The following is a 23418-nucleotide window of genomic DNA, read 5'->3' as shown; positions in this document are numbered from 1 at the left end:
AAATGTGATTTTTAACAGACACTATTGAAATGGAGACTCTGCTGTGATTTTTTTTTTTGCAGTATTAGAATTTGGCATGTATTAAGTGATAATTTAATAATTAGGTCCTAAGCCAAAGGACTAAAATCTCTTAATAGTAACATATACTTAAATAAAAATTTGTGTTAAATGAAAGATTCACCTGACCCCAAATTAAACATTCACTCTATCAATCATGCATCTTAATTTTCAGATATTTTGAAGATGAGGAAGAAGATTCTAGCAATGTTGATTTACCTTACATTCCTGCTGAAAACTCACCTACCCGCCAGCAGTTCCATTCCAAGCCAGTAGATTCTGACAGCGATGATGATCCCTTAGAGGCATTCATGGCTGAAGTGGAGGCAAGTATCAACTCTGTTATGTTAACATTTTCAGTGATAGAAATAGATCAGATTAACCTAGTGCTTTAGTCCTCAGTCAGAGTTTGTTTCTTGGCCCTTTATTGGGAGAATTTTGCTTTTGTATTCTATAGTTTCTTAAATATGCTTCCACTGGCCCTGCAGCATTTTCAGAGATGATTCGTGCCTAGGAATTTGAACTGTAACCCTTGAACATAGTAGCTCAAGGTGTCTGTGTTTGTTGTGTGTGTTTTGTTTTAATAATTCTTGGTACATTCTTGAATGAATACTATCTCATTCAGTCTAGCATTTATTAAATAAATATGTAAGGTAATTAAACTTAAGGAACTTGCTAAAATTACAAATTCTGTATTCTGTACCTTTAATGTTTATTTCTTATTATCAACATTATCATCAACATTCAAGACCTTGCTGTAGAAATTTGAAACTTGTGACCTCTTCCTTCCTAAAACTCTTCTCACTAGGCTTTTGTGATTTCGTATTTTGTTCTTTTCTCCCATCTCCCTGACTTTCTGTTTATTTGCTATTTATTAGCTGCTTGTATATTTTGGAGATTAAACCTTTGTCAGTTGCTTCGTTTGCAAATATTTTCTCCCATTCTGAGGGTTGTCTTTTCATCTTGTTTATGGTTTCCTTTGCTGTGCAAAAGCTTTGAAGTTTCATTAGGTCCCATTTGTTTATTTTTGTTTTTATTTCCCTTTCTCTAGGAGGTGGGTAAAAAGGATCTTGCTGTGACTTATGTCACAGAGTGTTCTCCCTATGTTTTCCTCTAAGAGTTTTATAGCGTCTGGCATTACATTTAGGTCTTTAATCCATTTTGAGTTTATTTTTGTGTATGGTGTTAGGGAGTGTTCTAATTTCATTCTTTTACATGAAGCTGTCCAGTTTTCCCAGCACCACTTTTTGAAGAGGCTGTCTTTTCTCCATTGTATATTCTTGCCTCCTTTATCAAAGATAAGGTGACAGTATGTGTGTAGGTTTATCTCTGCACTTTCTATCCTGTTCCATTGATCAATATTTCTGTTTTTGTGTCAGTACCATACTGTCTTGATTACTGTAGCTTTGTAGTATAGTCTGAAGTCAGGGAGCCTGATTCCTCCAGCTCCATTTTTCTTTCTTAAGATTGCTTTGGCTATTCGGGGTCTTTTGTGTTCCCATACAAATTGTGCAATTTTTTGTTCTAATTCTGTGAAAATTGCCATTGGTAGTTTGATAGGGATTGCATTGAATCTGTAGATTGCTTTGGGTAGTATAGTCGTTTTCACAGTGTTGATTCTTCCAATCCAAGAACATGGTATATCTCTCCATCTCTTTGTATCCTCTTTAATTTCTTTCATCAGTGCCTTATAGTTTTCTGCATACAGGTCTTTTGTCTATTTAGGTAGGTTTATTCCTTGGTATTTTATTCTTTTTGTCGCAAAGGTAAATGGGAGTGTTTCCTTAATTTCTCTTCCAGATTTTTCATCGTTAGTGTATAGGAATGGAAGAGATTTCTGTGCATTAATTTTGTATCCTGCTACTTTTCCAAATTCATTGATTAGCTGTAGTAGTTTTTGGGTAGCATTTTTAGGATTCTCTATGTGTAGTGTCATGTTATCTGTAAACAGTGACAGTTTTACTTCTTTTCCAATTTGGATTCCTTTTATTTCTTTTTCTTCTCTGATTGCTGTGGCTAAAACTTCTAAAACTATGTTGAATAATAGTGGTGAGAGTGGGCAACCTTGTCTAGTTCCTGATCTTAGTGGAAATGATTTCAGTTTTTCACCATTGAGAACGATGTTGTCTGTGGGTTTGTCATATATGGCCTTTATTATGTTGAGGTATGTTCTTTCTATGCTTACTTTCTGGAGGGGTTTTATCGTAAATCAGTGTTGATAAAAGCTTTTTCTGCATCTATTGAGATGATCATATGGTTTTTCTCCTTCAATTTGTTAATATGGTTTATCACATTGATTGATTTGCATATATTGAAGAATCCTTTCATTCCTGGGATAAACCCCATTTGATCATGGTGTGTGATCCTTTTAATGTGCTGTTGGATTCTCTTTGCTAGTATTTTGTTGAGGATTTTTACATCTGTGTTCATCAGTGATATTGGCCTGTAGTTTTCTTTTTTTGTGACATCTTTGTGTGGTTTTGGTATCAGGGTGATGGTGACCTCGTAGAATGAGTTTGGGAGTGTTCCTCCCTCTGCTGTATTGTGGAAGAATTTGAGAAGGATAGGTGTTAGCTCTTCTCTAAATGTTCCATAGAATTCACCTGGGAAGCCATCTGGTCCTGGGCTTTTGTTTGTTGGAAGATTTTTAATCACAGTTTCAATTTCAGTGCTTGTGATTGGTCTGTTTATATTTTCTGTTTCTTCGTGGTTCAGTCTCAGAAGGTTGTGCTTTTCTAAGAATTTGTCCATTTCTTCCAGGTTGTCCATTTTATTGGCATATAGTTGCTTGTAGTAATCTCGCATGATCCTCTGTATTTCTGCAGTGTCAGTTGTTACTTATGCTTTCTCATTTCTAATTCTATTGATTTGAGTCTTCTCCCTTTTTTTCTTTTTTTTTTTAAATTTTATTTATTTATTTATTTATTTAATTTATGGCTGTGTTGGGTCTTCGTTTCTGTGTGAGAGCTTTCTCTAGTTGCGGCAAGTGGGGACCACTCTTCATTGCGGTGTGCGGGCCTCTCACTATCGTGGCCTCTCCCGTTGCGGAGCACAGGCTCCAGACGCGCAGGCTCAGCAATTGTGGCTCACGGGCTTAGTCGCTCTGCGGCATGTGGGATCTTCCCAGATCAGGGCTCGAACCCGTGTCCCCTGCATTGGCAGGCAGATTCTCAACCACTGCGCCACCAGGGAAGCCCTCTCCCTTTTTTTCTTGATGAGTCTGGCTAATGGTTTATCAATTTTGTTTTTCTTCTCAAAGAACCAGCTTTTAGTTTTATTGATCTTTGCTACTGTTTCCTTCATTTCTTCTTCATTTATATCTGCTCTGATCTTTATGATTTCTTTCCTTCTGCTAACTTTGGGATTTTTTTGTTCTTTTTTCTCTAATTGCTTTAGGTGTAACATTAGGTTGTTTATTTGAGATTTTTCTTGTTTCTTGAGGTAGGATTGTATTGCTCTAAACTTCCCTCTTACAACTGCTTTTGCTGCATCCCATAGGTTTTGGGTTGTCATGTTTTCACAGTCATTTGTTTCTAGGTATTTTTTGATTTCCTCTTTGATTTCTTCAGTGATCTCTTGGTTATTTAGTAGTGTATTGTTTAGCCTCTGTGTGTTTGTATTTTTTACAGTTTTTTTCCTGTAATTGATATCTAGTCTCATAGCGTTGTGGTCGGAAAAGATACTTGATACGATTTCAGTTTTCTTAAATTTACCAAGGCTTGATATGTGACCCAAGATATGATCTATCCTGGAGAATATTCCATGAGCACTTGAGAAGAAAGTGTATTCTGTTGTTTTTGGATGGAATGTCCTATAAAAGGTCAATTAAGTCCATCTTGTTTAATGTGTCATTTAAAGCTTGTGTTTCCTTATTTATTTTCATTTAGGATGATCTGTCCATTGGTGAAAGTGGGGTGTTAAAGTCCCCTACTATTATTGTGTTACTGACAATTTCCTCTTTTATGGCTGTTTGCATTTGCCTTATTTATTGAGGTGCTCCTATGTTGGGTGCATAAATATTTACAATTGTTATATCTTCTTTTTGGATTGATCCCTTGATCGTTATGTAGTGTCCTTCTTTGTCTGTTGTAATAGTCTTTATTTTAAAGTCTATTTTTTCTGATATGAGAATTGCTACTCCAGCTGTCTTTTGATTTCCATTTGCATGGAATATCTTTTTCCATCCCCTCACTTTCAGTCTGTATGTGCCCCTAGGTCTGAAGTAGGTCTCTTGTAGACAGCATATATACGGGTCTTGTTTCTGTATCCATTCAGCCAGTCTATGTCTTTTGTTTGGAGCATTTAATCCATTTACATTTAAGGTAGTTATCGACATGTATGTTCCTATTACCATTTTCTTAGTTGTTCTGGGTATGTTGTTGTAGGTCCTTTCCGTCTCTTGTGTTTCCTGCCTAGAGAAGTTCATTTAGCATTTGTTGTAAAGCTGGTTTGGTGGTTGTGAATTCTCTTAGCTTTTGCTTGTTTGTAAAGGTTTTAATTTCTCTGTCGAATCTGAATGAGGTCCTTGCCGGGTAGAGTAATCTTGGTTGTAGGTTTTTCCCTTTCATCACTTTAAATAAATTTATTTATTTTTATTTTTGGCTGTGTTGGGTCTTCATTGCTGCACACGGGCTTTCTCTAGTTGCAGCGAGCAGGCATTACTCTTCATTGTGGTGTGTGGGCTTCTCATTGCGGTGGCTTCTCTTGCTGTGGAGCATGGGCTCTAGAGTGCAGGCTCAGTAATTGTCGCTCACGGGCTTAGTTGCTCCACGGCATGTGGGATCTTCCCGGACCAGGGCTTGAACCTGGGTTCCCTGCATTGGCGGGCGGATTCTTAACCACTGTGCCACCAGGGAAGCCCCTTTTCATCACTTTAAATATGTCCTGCCACTCCCTTCTGGCTTGCAGAGTTTCTGCTGAAAGATCAGCTGTTAACCTTATGGGGATTCCCTTGTATGTTATTTGTTGCTTTTCTCTTGTTGCTTTTAATGTTTTTTTCTTTGTATTTAATTTTTGATAGTTTGATTAATATGTGTCTTGGCATGTTTCTCCTTGGATTTATCCTGTATGGGACTCTGCGCTTCCTGGACTTGACTATTTCCTTTCCCGTATTACGGAAATTTTCACTATAATCTCTTCAAATATTTTCTCAGTCCTTTTCTTTTTCTCTTCTTCTTCTGGGACCCCTGTAATTCAAATGTTGGTGAGTTTAATGTTGTCCCAGAGATCTCTGAGACGTAGACTGTCCTCAATTCTTTTGGTTCTTTTTTCTTTATTCTGCTCTGTGATACTTATTTCCACTATTTTATTCTCCAGGTCACTTATCCATTCTTCTGCCTCAGTTATTCTGCTATTGATTCTTTCTAGAGAATTTTTAATTTTATTTATTGTGTTGTTCATCATTGTTTGTTTGCTCTTTAGTTCTTCTGGGTCCTTGTTAAACGTTTCTTGTATTTTCTCCATTCTATTTCCAAGATTTTGGATCATCTTTACTGTCATTACTCTGAATTCTTTTTCAGGTAGCCTGCCTATTTATTTCCTCTTCATTTGGTCTGGTGGGTTTTTACCTTGCTCCTTCATCTGCTGCGTGTTTCTCTGTCTTCTCATTTTGCTTAACTTACTGTGTTTGGGGTCTCCTTTTCTCAGGCTGCAGGTTCGTAGTTCCCGTTGTTTTTGGTGTCTGCCTCCAGTGGGTAAGGTTGGTTCAGTGGGTTGTGTAGGCTTCCTGGTGGAGGGGACTGGTGCCTGTGTTCTGGTGGATGAGGCCGGATCTTGTCTTTCTGGTGGGCAGGTCCACGTCTGGTGGTGTGTTTTGGGGTGTCTGTGAACTTACTATGATTTTAGGCAGCCTCTCTGCTAATGGGTGGGGTTGTGTTCCTGTCTTGCTAGTTGTTTGGCATAGGTTGTCCAGCACTGGAGCTTGCTGGTTGTTGAGTGGAGCTGGGTCTTAGCATTGAGACAGAGATCTCTGGGAGAGCTCTCGCTGATTGATATTATGTGGGGCTGGGAGGTCTCTGGTGGTCCAATGTCCTGAACTCGGCTCTCCCACCTCAGAGGCTCAGGCCTGACACCCGGCCGGAGCACCAAGACCCTGTCAGCCACACAGCTCAGAAGAAAAGGGAGATAAAAAAGAAAGAAAAATAAATGAATAAAATAATACAAAATTATTAAAATAAAAAATATTATTAAAATTAAAAAATTTTTTAAAGTAATAAAAAAAAAGAGAGCAACCAAACCAATAAAGAAGTCCACCAATGATAGCAATCGCTAAAAACTATACTAAGATAAATATAAAAATCAGAAAGTGGTCAGTGCATACAGCAAACCCCAAGTCTACAGTTGCTCCCAAAGTCCACTGCCTCAATTTTGGGATGATTCGTTGTCTGTTCAGGTATTCCACAGATGCAGGGTATCTCAAGTTGATTGTGGGGATTTAATCTGCTGCTCCTGAGGCTGCACAGAGAAATTTCCCTTTCTCTCCTTTGTTCTCACAGCTCCTGGGGTTCAGCTTTGGATTTGGCCCTACTTCTGCATGTAGGGCGCTCTCTGGCATCTGTTCTTTGCCCAGACAGGAGGGGGTTAAAGGAGCGGCTGATGAGGGGGCTCTGGCTCACTCAGGCCAGGGAGAGGGAGGAGTAGGGAATGCAGGGCGAGCCTGCAGTGGCCGAGGCGTGCCGTGTGTTCTCCCGGGGAAGTTGTCCCTGGATCACGGGACCCTGGCAGTGGCGGGCTGCACAGGCCCCTGGGAGGGGAGGTGTGGAGAGTGACCTGGGCTCGCACACAGGATTCTTGGTGGCTGCAGTAGCAGCCTTAGCGTTTCATGCCCATCTCTGGTGTCCACGCTGATAGCCGCGGCTCATGCCCGTCTCTGGAGCTCATTTAGGTGGTGCTCTGAATCCCCTCTTCTCGTACACCCAGAAACAATGGTCTCTTGACTCTTAGGCAGGTCCAGACTTTTTCTCGGACTCCTTCCCGGTTAGCTGTGGCACACTAGCCCCCTTCAGGCTGTGTTCACACAGCCAACCCCAGTCCTCTCCCTGGGATCTGATGCCCCCACCTGCCCTGGCAGGTGAGCAGAGAAGCCTCTCAGGCTTGTGAGTGCTGGTCGGCAGCGATCCTCTGTGCGGGAATCTCTCCACTTTGCCCTCTGCACCCCTGTTGCTGTGCTCTCCTCTGTGGCTCCGAAGCTTCACCGCCCGTCTCCACCAGTGAAGGGGCTTCCTAGTGTGTGGAAACTTTTCCTCCTTCACAGCTCCCTCCCGGAGGTGCAGGTCCCGTCCCTATTCTTTTGTCTCTGTTTTTTCTTTTTTCTTTTGCCCTACCCAAGTACGTGGGGAGTTTCTTGCTTTTGGGGAAGTCTGAGGTCTTCTGCCATCGTTCAGTAGGTGTTCTGTAGGAGTTGTTCCACATGTAGATGTATTTTTGATGTATTTGTGGGAAGGAAGGTGATCTCCATGTTTTACTTCTCTGCCATCTTGAAGGTCCTCCTCTTTCCTACAGATTCTTACTTCTCTATTAGGGAAGACCTTTCAATATTTCCTTTAGTATAGGTTTAGTATTGCTGTATTCTTTTAGTTTTTGCTTGTCTGAGAAATTCTTTATCTCTCCTTCTATTCTAAATGATAACTTTGCTGGGTGGAGTGTTCTAGGTTGCAGATTTTTCCCTGTCAGGATTTTGAATGTATCTTGCCTCTCCCTTCTGGCCTGCAACATTTCTGTAGAGAAATCAGCTGATAGCCTAATGGGGGTTCCCTTGTAATTAACCTTTTGTTTTTCTCTTGTTGCCTTTAGAATCCTCTCTTTATCTTTAACTTTTGCCATTTTTATTATAACACATCTTGGTGTAGGTCTGTTTGGGTTTATCTTGTTTGCCACCCTCTGTGCTTCCTGTATCTGGATATGTTTCCTTCTTAAGGTTTGGGAATTTTTCAGCCATAATTTCTTCAAATAAATTTTCAATCCCCTTTTCTCTTTCTTCTCTTTCTAGGATCCCTGTTATGCATAGATTGGCATGCTTTATATTATCCCATAGGTCTCTTATATTTCCTTCATTTTTTTTTCGTTTGGGTTTCTGTCTGCTCTTCTTACTGGGTGATTTCCATTATTCTATCTTCCAGATCACTTATTTGTTCTTCTGCATTATTCATTCTGCTATTCATAGCCTTTAGTTCAGCTTTCATCTCTTCTAATGAATTCTCTAATTTTTCTTGTCTTCTCCTTATAGTTTTTAGTTCCTTTTTATAGTAATCTGCATTTCTGTCAATAGCCTTTCTTAGTTCCTTCAGTATTTTCATTATCTCTTTTTTGAACTTGGTGTCTATTAGACTGAAGAGGTCTGTTGCATTGTTTGTTCTTTCAGGGGAATTCTCTCGATCTTTTAATTGGAAGTAGTTCTTCTGCTTCTTCACTTTAGTCATATTTCTTTTGCTGTATGAGTTTAGGAGAAACAATTATTTACTGTTGTCTTGGAGGGCTATTTTTATGTGGTATCGTCCCTGTGTAGCCTGTGTGGGTTTAATAATTTGGGGTGCGAGGGCTGTTTTTATGGATGGATGCCTGCCACCTCTTTCCTCAGTGTATGCCAGCCATTATCCCCTTGATAGGAGGTGTGATTGGTGGTGTGACCAGAGCCTGCACTGGATATTGAGCGGGGCCTCCTCTTTGCTCTCTGGTTGTCACTGTCCTGTCAGGGGCAGGGTCTGCTCCCTAGCTGTTGGAGTGGAAGCCCCCAGATCTGTTTCTGAGCTGCATTTCTGATCTGCAGTGTGAGGTAGGTGTGATTGGAGGGCTCCCACTGGGAGCGGAGCCACCGAGTATTCCTCCGCTGGAGCTGTTCATCTGTGAGTACCCTCTGCTGTGTCACCTTTCACCCATTGTGCGAGCTCACAGAGTACAGTGTTTTTGGCGTAGCCCCCGGCCCCACCTCAACCGTGGGTACACCAGCCGCAGGCCCTGGTATCTGTCTGGCGTTGTTTTCGCATGGCCAGCAGCACAGATCCGCTGAAGTCAGGTCCCAGGACTGCAGTAGGTGTGCACCTGGACCTGCTGTGGGAGCTGTGGAGGCAGCTCAGACCCTGGCTGAGCCCAGCCCCCACGTATACTGGCCCACAACGCCCACAGCTGCTAAAGCCAGACCCATCCCAGCCGCGGGAGCACCTGTGGTCCGTTTGGTTCTTCCACAGGCACTGAATTTACAAAGTTGGCAGCAGAGGTCTAAATCCGTGGTTCACACAGCTGCTGGGAGAGATTTCAGCTCTGCTCGTGAGTCGCACAGCCCCTGGGGCTCAGCTGTGGTTTCAGCCACACCTCTGCATGTGGGCCACCCACTGGCGTTGCTCCTGGGGATGCCGAGGTGGCCGGGCCACACAAGCCTGTCCAGGCGGGAGGGGGCTAGGGTGGCAGCTGTGGCTCGCAAGCCTGCCCAGGCAGTGGCCAGTGCCTGGGGAAGGAGGCCGCAGTGGCAGCCCCACCCCTCCCTTCGCACACCACTTAACATTGGTGCTTTGGTTCTGTGAAGGCCCAGGCTTCTTCTGAGAACGCTACTACTTGGGGCGCTCCCCGCTCCAGCCCCTTCAGGCTGTCTCCATGCAGCCAGCAGCAGTCCTCTCCCCGGGTCTGTTCTCTAAACCCCGCATTCCAGCACCCTCCCCCCACCCCCATACCAGCAGAGGAGCTTCTCATGCTGAGCCTCCCAGGGTGGTGGCACAGACCTTCCCTGTAGGTCTCTCTCTGTCCTGCCTGCCACAAACTGGTTGTTGCGCTCTCTGAGCCTCTGAAGCTCCTTTTCTGTCCCAGCTAATCTCCCTGCTGGTGATGGGACTTTCCAGGGTATGGGAACTTCTCTCCTTCAGTTCCTTCCCAAGGGTGTGGGTTCCATACCACTTCCTCTTTTTTTTATTTTTTATTTTTTTATTTTTCTTAACTTTTCATTTATTTACTTATAAAATTAATTTTATTTATTTATTTTGGCTGCATTGGGTCTTCGTTGCTGCGCGCGGGCTTTCTCTAGTTGCGGTGAGCAGGGGCTACTCTTTGTTGCGTTGTGCAGGCTTCTCATTGTGGTGGCTTCTCTTCATACAGAGCACAGGCTCTAGGGCACATGGGCTTCAGTAGTTGTGGCACATGGGCTCAGTAGTTGTGGCTCACAGGCTCTAGAGCGCAGGCTCAGTAGTTGTGGCTCACAGGCTTAGTTGCTCCATGGCATGTGGCATCTTCCCGGACTAGGGATCAAACCCGTGTCCCCTGCATTGGCAGGCAGATTCTTAACCACTGCACCACCAAGGAAGTCCCTGTAGATGTGTTCTTGGTATATTTGTGGGAAGAGGTGAGTTCCATGTCCTGCTACTCCACCACCTTGATTCTTCCCTCTCTTATTTTCTTTTTTTTTTTTAACATCTTTATTGGAGTATAATTGCTTTACAATGGTGTGTTAGTTTCTGCTGTATAACAAAGTGAATCAGCCATACATATACATATATCCCCATATCTCCTCCCTCTTGCATCTCCCTCCCTCCCACCCTCCCTATCCCACCCCTCTAGGTGGTCACAAAGCACCGAGCTGATCTCCCTGTGCTATGTGGCTGCTTCCCACTAGCTATCTGTTTTTCATTTGGTAGTGTATATATGTCCATGCCACTCTCTCACTTTGTCCCAGTTTACCCTTCCCCCTCCCCATGTCCTCAAGTCAGTTCTCTACATCTGCGTCTTTATTCCTGTCCTGCCCCTAGGTTCTTCATAACCTTTTTTTTTTCTTAAGGTTCCATATATATGTGTTAGCATACAGTGTTTGTTTTTCTCTTTCTGACGTACTTCACTCTGTATGACAGACTCTAGGTCCATCCACCTCACTACAAATAACTCAGTTTAGTTTCTTTTTATGGCTGAGTAATATTGCATTGTATATATGTGCCACATCTTCTCCCTCTCTTATTTTCTTTCTAGCAGATGATCAAGCATGTTCATGACTTGCTTCATTTAATCCTCAGAATAACAAAGAAGAATAGGCAGAAAAACTATATATAAATATAATTTTTTAACTAATAAGAAAACTGAACCCTAACATAATTCAGATTCCTTCTCCAAATCACATTGATACTGTGTGGCAGAGCTGGGACTCAAATCTAATTTTTCTTGCTTAGTAGTCCTGAGAGCTAGCTCTTGTCCAGTACATAGTGCTGCCTTCCTCTTGTCATTTGCCAGGTTCTGTCAGTCTTTACAGTATCTCTTGCATCTGTTTCTTTCTATGTCGCCTATGGTCATCTTACCTTATACCTGCGTTAACTCTTGCCTGATCTAAATTCTCTCCCTGTTTTCGGCTCCCTGCTCTCCCATTTATGTGGTATGTAGCTACAGAGTAATTTTCCTGTCATGCGACTCCTCTTGCTCAAAAACTGTCACTTCATTGCTTAGAGTGAAGTCCTTCTAGATTCCTCAGTTACTTGTTACCTGAAGTCTTCAGCCAGAATTCATCTCTCCTCTAAGGAAGTAGGGGAAAAAAAGAATCCAATATAGATGTGTTTTTTGTTTGGCCTAAACATTGCTTTTTTAAAATATGAGCCACCATTTTTAAGATCAGGAGATTTTGTTGAAAAGATCAGACTCCTGAAAAGTGGAAAATCTGGCAAGACTAGGCCTGCATTCTTGTGTGGCAAAAAATAGGCTGTTGTTGAGGAAATAGCTGCCTGCTTTAGACAAGGCAGCCTTTTTCTACTTCACCCATCAGTCCCTATTGTCTTCTTGACACTGAGGCCATCGTTTAGAACCATTCACCATCACACTTGTGCTGTAATTTTCTTATAGTGGAGAAATATTTTTCTCGAGCTTGGGTCTCTTATCAAATATTAGAAAATAAGACTCAGAGCTATGTGTTACAAGAAAAATGAGGGCATGCTTCTTTAGAATATTCCTACTTACTAAAGTGCAAGCAAAGCATGTCTGTGTCAAAAGAATAGAACTTTTCTTATCCTGGCTTACTTCATTCATTGCCACATTGGTACCTATTGAGTATTGAATTTCCCACCTTTGATTTAGAACATCTTGAATTACTTTCCGAAGAATATATACATAAAAGGTAGCAGAGCCAGGATTCAACTCCAAAGCCCATATTCTTTTTGCTATGTCGTTCAGTATCTGAGTTCTTGTAGCTTTGTGTATTTCTGCCATAATGCTTAACCAAAACTACTCAGAACATACATGTGTTTTGCAACATGGTAGCAATTTAGTAAATAGAGTATGTTAAATGATTCTCTCTAGAACTAAAGGCAATAAATAAATGGTTTGTCGTGTTTGAGATGTCTTATACATGTCTTTTTTTTTCCCCTCCATCTTTTTGAGATACGGACATTTCCCAAAGGGCTATGTTTCTCATTTCTTCAGATCTCTAGTGATGAATTAGAGTAAAAATCAACTTTTGATTTTCTACGTTTAAATTTAGATTTAATGTTTGGTAGTGCAAGCTGGCATAGCCCTTTTTGAGTAGGAGTATCCAAGAATGGCCCAAATTCTCTTGCTTGGAATTTCAAGTAGTTGAAGCTGTTTGGAGGTTAAATCTTTTTGATATAGTATCATTCTTCTGGGTATTTTTTGGGTATAGTATCCAAAGGGGTTTTGCTGATTTTAGGACAGAGAGATTGGATATTATCTGATATTGGGGGGAGTGTGTTGCCAGGGTATTGTATTAATCCCTGATCTCAGGTGTAAACTTTTCTAGTGTTTGAACTAGATGAAGATTGATTTTTAGCTAGTGTTTCAAAAAAGATTTATGTAGGCTAAAAAATATGTTCTGTAAGTGTTTGTGGCCCTTTTCTTATGTTATGTTGCATAGTCATCTTCGCTTCAGCTGTAGCCTTTACTGTATCTTACGTGTGGCTCAGTCCCTTGAAAAATAGAGTGTTGATGTGTAATATTTCTTTTTAAAATAATTCTTCTTTATCAGGAACTTTTGATTAGATAGAACATCTGACTATGCCAGGTTATATATAGTGGCATTTTATTACATCAAAGGAGTCAGAAAAACTCATGTTGCTTTGTAACAAGAAACAGTTATGCAGGATGTGTTTTAACCTTGGGGAAAATTACTTAATTCTTCTGACCTTGATTTTCACATGTATAAAACAAAGAATTAATTTAGATCAGTAATTATCAATTTGCTATGTCTAAGAATTGCCTATGGAAAATGGAAAAACTACATGAATTTAAGTCCACCCCAAAGGGTTCTGATGTAGTAGGTTTATTTAGATTAAGGTTTTTCAACCTTAGGATTATTGACATTTAGGGCTGGATAATTCTATGTTTTGTGGGCTGTCCTGTGCATTGTAGGATGTTTAGCAGCATCTATGGCCTTTACTCACTACGTGTTAGTAACAATCCCCCACCCCAAGTTATGACAACCAGAAATGTCTCCTGACATTGCCAGATGTCCATGGGGGACAAAATCACCCCAGGCTGAGAACCACCTTCCCAGAGCAAGATCTAGAAATCTGCACTTTTTACTAGCCCCATTGGTAATTATATCATTAACTCTTAAAAGTGATCAATCAAGAATTTTTGCTAATTTTTCCATGCATGGTATATTTGCAGATAAAAATTAAACAATCCATGTACAGTCAAGTTTTTAGAACATTTGGGTATTTCTCTTTAAAAAATAATTGTCAAACAATTTGATTGCATCAGAATGCAATTGTTAAAATGCATAGCTAAAACTGTGGTGGTGCTTGTTTGAATCTAAAAATTCTTTATGAAGAAATTTCCCTTTCAGTGTTTTTAGTTGGTGATTCCTTGCGGTCTTTTGTTTCATTAGGATCAAGCGGCTAGAGACATGAAGAGGCTTGAAGAAAAGGACAAGGAAAGAAAAAACGTAAAGTAAGTTGTTTTCTTCTCCCTCAAAAAAGTTACATAAAAATTGCTACAGTATTGCAAAGCCTATACCCCCAAAGTTTATAGAGAAAGATTAAAATGCACAAATGACTTAAAGTTATTCCTGTATCTTGAATAATATTTCTTGTAGTAATTAAAAAGCATTCTTTTTAGTATTCAACTATAAATAGTTTTTAGTAAACACAAGAATGAGTGACAGAGAGAATCAAGAGAGCATCAATACTAAAGTTTGGGTTCATTTTTCAGTCTTGTCCCATAACTGATATAAAATAGGCTTATGCCTATGTGACTGATTTTAAGAAGTAATGGTGATTGTATACAAAAAACTATGTATATTTTTAATAAATAATAAAACCTAATTTATTTAAGGGATGACATGCTTTAGCCACTAGTCAGAACTTGAAATACTTTATTTTCTAGGAAGGAGAATTCTCCTTGTCCCCTTGCTGAATATGCTCTTCTTAAGGCTTTTTTACCAAGCACAGGGAAGCATGGTTGGACTTTTACCTCTACTTGGCAGTCAGTGCTCAGGCCCTCCCCCAGGTTCCTGTGCCGTATGGAGGTTCAGCCCTCTCTTTGGCGCTTACTGTGTGCTGCATCCTCTTCCGGCTGCCCTTCACTGGCGGTGCTGCTTGCCTTAGGGATAGCAAGTGCTCTAGGTTAGGCAGAAAGTCTGATTAAAAAGAGATGCTTGTGGGAACTAAGCAACCATACTGTCCACAGCTCCTGAGAGATGCAAGTGGCGATGGTCCACTTCTCCATGTGAACTGTTTGGGAGTTTTAGTCCCAAATTTTAAAAAGAGTTGATGTAGTTTTTCTCTCTGTCCCCAAGGATTTTGGCTGAATGCAGTTACTCCAGGGCTAGAAACTCTGGGGCACATTAAGAAAGTTGTGACAATCTTTTTAGTATATACCAAATGCAGGGGTTTTTTTTTAATGTAAAATGCTTTATATTAAACACTGTACTGTGTTTGTTGTATGGGGTTGACAAGGCTAGGGTCCTTGGGTATCTCTCTTCAAAAGTTTTTACTCCCTATGTTCTTGTTAGTATTTGATGTTTCTAGGGGTACCATATCATCCCATTCAAAAGAAAAGCAAACTGTGGCTTATAGAGTGAAACCAGACGTATATGATGGATGGATAGTTTACAGTGTGCTTATTGCTGCTTTGTTATTGTTAGTGTTGAGAGTTCCTGTGCTGTATGGAATTCAACACTAATGTGCTATAAGTATGGAGCTGGGTATGTGGAACATTTGCAGGGAAGTTTGTTTCTCCGCTTGTTTTTCCAGGGGTATTCGAGATGACATTGAAGAGGAAGATGACCAAGTGAGTTCCTATGCAGTATTTCTTTTACTTTTACCCCACAAAGTCTGTACTGGGGACAAGCTAGAGCTTGCCTTCACTGAAATGGCCATTCCTGACGTTCAGCAGGAAATGTCATTTGACTTGCTGCTTTTCTGCGTGTGTGACCAGTTGGTAATATAAAGATTCATGTGACTTTCCCCCATGTTGAAGATGGAACTTTTGATCAACTATGATATCAAAAGCAAATATGAGCTTTATTCAGCTTGATTTTTTTTAATCCAAAATTAATGTTTGTTCTGATAAATCAAGGAGTAGAGTAGAGTGGGATCTATGGATGGACTCTAGCAACATCTAACCTCTACCTGTTTCTAAGAGTTCTGTTTGTGATTCTTGTGTTTCAAGATGGAACATTAATTAAATGACTGTCCTTTAGTATTTTTTTTGTTAGTATTTTTTTTTTCCCATTCAGTTGTGGGATGGTGAGAAGGGAACCAGAGTGAGCCTTTCCCAGGTTTGTGACCCTTCTAATCAGTGTCACCTTCCAAACTTGGATTGGTAAAGCCACAGCATGTGTTCCACAGCTCTGGGCAGGGTAGGTAGACACCCCACCCGAGGAAGGCTGTGGAACAGACAGATATATAAGTCTTCTTTTAAGCAAGCTAAATCATTTTATGGTAGTAACCGTCTCATTCATTTCCTCTGATTGTCCCTCTGAATACTGCTATTGTTAAAGGAATCATTGTTAGTAAGAGTCTTGGTAGGTATTTAAACTGTGCAGTTATCTGTACACTGTGTGCGCTAATTACAGGAGCAGAAATGTTCTCATTTATACTTGGGGATGATTATGTTCTTGTGCTTTCCTGCAGGAAGCTTATTTTCGGTACATGGCAGAGAATCCAACTGCTGGTGTGGTTCAAGAGGAGGAGGAGGATAATTTGGAGTACGATAGTGATGGAAATCCAATTGCACCTTCCAAAAAAATCATTGATCCTCTTCCTCCCATTGATCATTCAGAGGTATGGTGTTTCTTGCTGAATTTGACTCTTCTTTCAAGCTGATACCGTTTTCTTTAGCTTTAATATTTAGGTTTTCCCAATATCCTGATTCGTACTCCTTATTATATCATGAGACTGTTTCTTTGGGCTCTTGTCATCTTTACCAAATGGTTGAGTCAGAAGGTGACTGAGTGGTTGAGACTTTGTAGCCTGTACTATTGAAGGTACAGCTGAGTCACTTGCTCACGTTCAGTTTTTTTCAAGCAATTGTACTTGTTTTCTACACCATCACTTACCATCTTCATTTCACAGTGGGTCTGTGGGCCTGCATTTGCTTTCTTGCTTGCTTGCTTGCTTTATTTATTTATTTATTCATTATTTTTTAATAAATTTATTTATTTTATTTATTTTTGGCTGTGTTGGGTCTTCGTTGCTGCGTGCGGGCTTTCTCTAGTTGTGGAGAGCGGGGGCTACTCTTCGTTGTGGTGCATGGGCTTCTCATTACTGTAGCTTCTCTTGTTGTGGAGCATGGGCTCTAGGCGTGCGGGCTTCAGTAGTTGTGGCACACGGGCTCAGTAGTTGTGGCTCACGAGCTCTAGAGCACAGGCTCAATAGTTGTGGCGCACGGGCTTAGTTACTCATCGGCATGTGGGATCTTCCCAGACCAGGGCTCGAACCCATGTCCCCTGCATTGGCAGGCGGATTCTCAACCACTGCGCCACCAGGGAAGCCCCTGCATTTGCTTTTTAATTGCTGTAAATCTTTACTATTTCTCCCAGATCTGGGGCAGATGAGAGGCTGTTCCTTCAAAGTGGAACCAGGAATTACATGGTCCTTAAATCAGGAAAAGGAAATGAGGATATCAGTGTACTCACTTGGTGGGGGTGGGGATCAGTATTTCATCCAGGTTAAATATCAGACTAGACCTTGCATACAGTGATTCTAGATCTAGAGCAGTGGTTCTCAAAGTGTGGTCCAAGGAGTCCTAGAAGGATCTTTTCACAGAGTCTACAAAGTCAAAAGAATTTTCATAGTAATGCTGAGATCATTTACCTTTTTCACTGTGTCAGCATTTGCACCAATGCCTAAAAGCAGTGCTGACGCATTAACATGAATCAGGACAGTAGCACCAGCTGCTTCTCCCTGCCAGACCATCACAGTCACACACCGCTTCCCCCCCAGAAAACCAAAACAAATACAAACCAGTTTCACTTAAGACTATCCTTGATGAAACAGTAAAAATTATTTATTAGATCTTGACCTTTATGTTAACGTGTCTTTTTATTCCGTGTGACAAAATGGGAAGGGCAAATCATTTCTATTGCATGCCAAAATGCGACAGTTGTCTCAAGGAAAGGCACTTAGGTGTTCGAGTTGTGAGCTAAGCTAGCTGCTTTTTTTCATGGAACACCATTCTCACTTGAGAAAATGAATGACACTTCAAGGAAAGCAAAAGTGTCTATTGCCAGTGATAGAAAATCAAGCTTTCAAGCAAAAATTAGAATTTGGGAAACTTATATTCACCACGGTGAGCTTGATAGCTTTCTAATACTTAAAGTCTGTTGATAATCAACCATGATATATGTAGTTTTTTAATTATATAATGAAATGTTTTGGATGATCTGCAGACCATCTCAGTGAACCATTGTTTTCAAATGGCCAATACACGATATTACAAGATCATGCATGAGTAAAGGCTCCATTCAAAGTGCGTGATAGACTGATGAATTATAATGTAACAGAATGTAAAAGTTCGTTGATACAGTTTCAGATTACACAATGAAAATAACCTTTAAGAAACGTCCACTTGTCAAGGTTTAGTGTAGTATTGAAGAGTTAAAGTCCACAAGCATCTGAAAAGATTAATAAATACTTCTTTCCCTTTTCCAACTACGTATCTTTGTGGGGCCAGATTTTCTTCCTTGGCTTTAATCAAAACAACATTGCAACAATTTGAATGCAGTAGGAAATATTTTCTTAGACATTAGAAAGATTTGCAAAAATGTAAAGGAATGTTATAAGAAAAGTTATTTTTATTAAAGCATTTATGTTAAAGTGTGATGGGTTTGTTGTGGGGTTTTTTTAACATCTTAATTGGAGTATAATTGCTTTACAGTGTTGTGTTAGTTTCTGCTGTATAACAAGGTGAATCAGCTATATGCATACGTATATCCCCATATCCCCTCCCTCTTGCGTCTCCCTCCCGCCCTCCTTATCCCACCCCTCTAGGTGGTCGCAGAGCACCGAGCTGATCTCCCTGTGCTATGCGGCTGCTTCCCCTAGCTATCAATTTTACATTTGGTAGTGTATATATGTCAGTGATACTCTCTCACTTCGTCCCAGCTTTCCCTTCCCCCTCGCCTTGTCCTCAAGTCCATTCTCTATGTCTGTGTCTTTATTCCTGTCCTGCCCCTAGGTTCATTAGAACCATTTCGTTTTTTAGATTCCATATGTGTTAGCATATGGTATTTATTTTTCTCTTTCTGACTTACTTCACTCTGTATGACAGACTCTAGGTCCATGCACCTCACTACAAATAACTCAGTTTCTTTTCTTTTTATGGCTGAGTAATATTCCATTGTATACATGTGCCACATCTTCTTTATCCATTCATCTGTCGATGGACACTTAGGTTGCTTCCACGTCCTGGCTATTGTAAATAGAGCTGCAGTGAACATTGTGGTACATGACTCTTTTTGAATTATGGTTTTCTCAGGGTATACTGGGATTGCTGGGTTGTATGGTAGTTCTATTTTTAGTTTTTTAAGGAACCTCCATACTGTTCTCCATAGTGGCTGTATCAATTTACATTCCCACCAACAGTGCAAGAGGGTTCCCTTTATCTCGACACCCTCTCCAGCATTTATTGTTTGTAGATTTTTTGATGGTGGCCATTCTGACCAGTGTGAGGAGATACCTCATTGTAGTTTTTCTTTTTTTTTTTTAAATAGTGTCTTTTTAAAATTAATTAATTAATTAATTTATTTATGGCTGTGTTGGGTCTTCATTTCTGTGTGAGGGCTTTCTCTAGTTGCGGCAAGCGGGAGCCACTCTTCATCGCGGTGCGCAGGCCTGTCACTATCGCGGCCTCTCTTTTTGCGGAGCACAGGCTCCAGACGCACAGGCTCCGTAATTGTGGCTCATGGGCCTAGTTGCTTCGCGGCCTGTGGGATCTTCCCAGACCAGGGCTCGAACCTGTGTCCCCTGCATTGGCAGGCAGATTCTCAACCACTGCACCACCAGGGAAGCCCCTCATTGTAGTTTTGATTTGCATTTCTCTAATGATTAGTGATACTGAGCATCTTTTCATGTGTTTGTTAGCAATCTGTATATCTTCTTTGGAGAAATGTCTGTTTAGGTCTTCTGCCCATTTTTGGATTGGGTTGTTTGTTTTTTTGATATTGAGCTGCTTGTATATTTTGGAGATTAATCCTTTGTTAGTTGCTTCGTTTGCAAATATTTTCTCCCATTCTGCGAGTTGTCTTTTCATCTTTTTTTAATAACTTTATTTATTTATTATTTTTGGCTGTGTTGGGTCTTCTTTGCTGCGCGCAGGCTTTCTCTAGTTGCGGCCAGCGGGGGTTACTCTTCATTGCTGTGTGCGGGCTTCTCATTGCAGTGGCTTCTCTTGTTGCGGAGCACGGGCTCTAGGCGCGCGGGCTTCAGTAGTTGTGGCTCATGGGCTTCAGTAGTTGTGGCTTGCAGGCTCTAGAGCACAGGCTCAGTAGTTGTGGCGCATGGTCTTAGTTGCTCTGCGGTATGTGGGAATCTTCCCTGACCAAGGCTCGAACCCGTGTCCCCTGCATTGGCAGGCGGATTCTTAGCCACTGTGCCACCAGGGAAGTCCCTTTTCATCTTTATGGTTTCCTTTGCTGTGCAAAAGCCTTTAAGTTTCATTAGGTCCCTTTTGTTTTTATTTCCCTTTCTCTAAGAGGTGGGTCAAAAAAGGATCTTGCTGTGATTTATGTCATAGAGTGTTCTCCCTGTGTTTTCCTTTAAAAGTTTTATAGTGTCTGCCCGTACATTTAAGTCTTTAATCCATTTTGAGTTAATTTTTGTGTATGGTGTTAAGAAGTGTTCTGATTTCATTCTTTTACATGTAGCTGTCCAGTTTTCCCTGCACCAGTTATTGAAGAGGCTGTCTTTTCTACATTGTATCCTCTTTCCTCCTTTATCAAAGATAAGGTGACCATATGTGCGTGGGTTTATCTCTGGGCTTTCTGTCCTGTTCCATTGATTGATATTTCTGTTTTTGTGCCAGTACCATACTGTCTTGATTACTGTAGGTTTGTAGTGTAGTCTGAAGTCAGCCTGATTCCTCCAGCTCCGTTTTTCTTTCTCCAGATTGTTTTGGCTACTCGGGGTCTTTTGTGTTCCCATACAAATTGTGCAATTTTTTGTTCTAATTCTGTGAAAAATGCCATTGGTAGTTTGATAGGGATTGCATTGAATCTGTAGATTGCTTTGGGTAGTATAGTCGTTTTCACAATGTTGATTCTTCCAATCCAGGAACATAGTATATCTCTCCATCTGTTTGTGTCATCTTTAATTTCTTTCATCAGTGTTTTAATAGTTTTCTGCCTACAGGTGTTTTGTCTCCTTAGGTAGGTTTATTCCTTGGTATTTTATTCTTTTTGTTGCAGTGGTAAATGGGAGTGTTTCCTTAATTTCTCTTTCAGAGTTTTCATCGTTAGTGTATAGGAATGCAAGAGATTTTTGTGCATTAATTTTGTATCCTGCTACTCTACCAAATTCATTGATTAGCTGTAGTAGTTTTCTGGTAGCATTTTTAGGATTCTCTATGTATAGTATCATGTCATCTGCAAACAGTGGCAGTTTTACTTCTTTTCCAATTTGGATTCCTTTTATTTCTTTTTCTTCTCTGATTGCTGTGACTAAAACTTCCAAAACTATGTTGAATAATAGTGGTGAGTGTGGGCAACCTTGTCTTGTTCCTGATCTTAGAGGAAATGGTTTCTGTTTTTCACCTTTGAGAACGATGTTGCCTGTGGGTTTGTCATATATGGCCTTTATTATGTTGAGGTAGGTTCCCGGGTTTGTTGTTACTTTATCATGAGTTATAAATTTAAAATTTGTCTGTTTTAAGTTTAATACAGTAAATATCAGTAGATTTAACCTACATAAACAAAAGCTCATTGTGTTTCTGTTAAGTGTAAAGGGTACCTGAGACTAAAAAGTTTGAGAACTACTGGTCTAGACTGGAGTATGGGTTATATTCAGCTTTTTAAATGTTTCCTTTTGCACAGCTGTTACCGCATAAGGAGTTGGCATTTTACATGTGGCAAGTTGAACTAAATATCTGAAACTGATCTAGGAGGATGCATACATGATAAAGAGTGAAAATCTAATAAGGAAAAAAGCTCAAGTCTTTGAAATATTCATTTAATAAAATATTTGAGATATTTGACAAAGTGCTCAAACTTCATTACCCTGCCTGGGGTATCCCACAGTTGTCCTAATATAATGGGAAGTCTGCCGGGAGAGACCAGATATGAAAAAAGGATACCCCTTTCTTCACATTCTTCTTCTTTTTTTTTTCCCCTCTTCTGGGTTAAAAAAAAAAATTGTGTGTAAAAAATTTACATATTTGTAAATTTTTGTGAACAAAGACAAAAATTCTTGCCCTCATGGACCTTCTGTTCTGGTAAGAGAAGAGAACTGAAGAAAAGGGCTTAGTGCAGCATTGTGGGAAGCATAACAAAAGGTCCTGTTAATAATGCTAAAGGAAAACTTAATTCTTTCTTTTTGTTGATAGTACCATAGAAAGATAATTAACTTTAGGCTGTATCTAGAGTTATGAAATTTTTGACCACCTGTGAAAGGCTTAAGTTCTCCTTAAAAAATAAGTTTATTGTAGACATATGTCAGAAAGAGAATCATTTAGCCAGATTCATATGTGGTAATATGCTAGTGTTTTGTACTCTTAGTACAGTAAGCTATGAAAGATTAGCAGAAATGACTTCTTTCCTCTTTGGAATTGGAAATACTTGGCCATACATTTCTTAAAAGTTATGTAAACAGTTCCATGTTTTTAAAAAGAATGGAACTCCCTCTAAAGGTAGAGCTCTCCCCAAAGGAGATATTAGAAATGTTTTTAAATGCCTAGATCTAGGTGAACAGCTTACTGCAAAACATATTTAAATGTTATATGGTGGAATATCTGAGTCCTTTCGGCATTAGAGATTCCCTAGTCTGCATCAAGGCTGTTCAAACCTGAGGTGTTCTAAGAGTCTCTTTAGGAAGTAGGTTGGTGTTTATATTGAAAACAGGAATAAGAAAAAGTACTGGCTGTACTTTCGGGATTTGTGTCATGAATAAGTGAATTCCTTTGTTCTCTCTAGCTGGTTATGGCTTTACTTGTATAATATTTGTGAAAGGTTATTTTGCATTAAAATCAAACTTACAGGATTGACTCTTGAATTCTAGACTAACTTTGAATAATTGGACCTGCAGATTGACTATCCACCATTTGAAAAAAATTTTTACAATGAACATGAAGAGATAACCAACCTCACCCCACAGCAGCTAATAGATCTCCGGCATAAGCTCAATCTTCGGGTAAGTCAGCCATTAAGGCAAATATTCATATTAATGTTAATTAGTGCAGGGTTAGTATTACTGCTTATCCAAACTGAAATAATCTTGAATTTCTTTTCTAATAGTCCCTGAACTATCTTTGATAAAGTAATAATTAGATCCCTTGGGCTCTTGTGTCTTGATTTTGTTGTTTTAGTCTTATAACTGTTTTAGGATAGGATTATTCTTTCTTTCATGTGATACACATGAATGCTGTGTGTATGTGTTCAGTCAACTTTGTGTGTTGTGTTGGAACAATAGGTCATGTGACCTTAAAACTAATCAAGTATTTCTGCAGTGAGAACAGTATGCTAAGAATTGCATTGGGTGGGCTAGAGATGAAGGCAAGGGGTCCCCATCTTCAGGAAGAGGAGACAAGATTAATAGATGTGGACAATATTGGAAGTTTTAGACTATTTCAAAATTAAGATACACTTGCTTCTCAAACTATATACAGCATGCATTTTTAATTAGAAGAAGAAATTAACAACTTTAAAAATATGCATGTAGTAATATCAGAATAATAGTTTAAATTGTCCACTAAAAAGCTTTGGGTTGCACACTGACCACATTGTTTAGGGTGCTGCTA

At 40.1% G+C, this 23418-nt stretch overlaps 1 protein-coding gene across 3 annotated transcripts in view; it reads left to right on the top strand.

Annotated features, from left to right (window-relative positions):
• The window catches only part of DDX42 (DEAD-box helicase 42), a 47826-nt gene that overhangs the window by 11915 nt on the left and 12493 nt on the right, over nucleotides 1–23418 (top strand). For 2 of the 3 annotated variants that reach the window (XM_059907215.1, XM_059907214.1), the window contains exons 3-7: nucleotides 233–383; nucleotides 13856–13917; nucleotides 15222–15258; nucleotides 16104–16253; nucleotides 22707–22811. In XM_059907215.1, the coding sequence (XP_059763198.1) occupies nucleotides 233–383; nucleotides 13856–13917; nucleotides 15222–15258; nucleotides 16104–16253; nucleotides 22707–22811 (505 nt within the window). Of the gene's footprint in view, nucleotides 1–232; nucleotides 384–13855; nucleotides 13918–15221; nucleotides 15259–16103; nucleotides 16254–22706; nucleotides 22812–23418 lie in introns of those variants that run through there. The other variant, XM_059907216.1, reaches the window with a different exon arrangement.

The sequence above is a fragment of the Balaenoptera ricei genome, chromosome 20, assembly GCF_028023285.1.
Source record: "Balaenoptera ricei isolate mBalRic1 chromosome 20, mBalRic1.hap2, whole genome shotgun sequence".
Classification (NCBI taxonomy): Eukaryota; Metazoa; Chordata; class Mammalia; order Artiodactyla; family Balaenopteridae; genus Balaenoptera; species Balaenoptera ricei.
The sequence above is the reverse complement of the archived record's forward strand: the minus strand, read 5'-3'. Positions and strand labels throughout refer to the sequence as shown.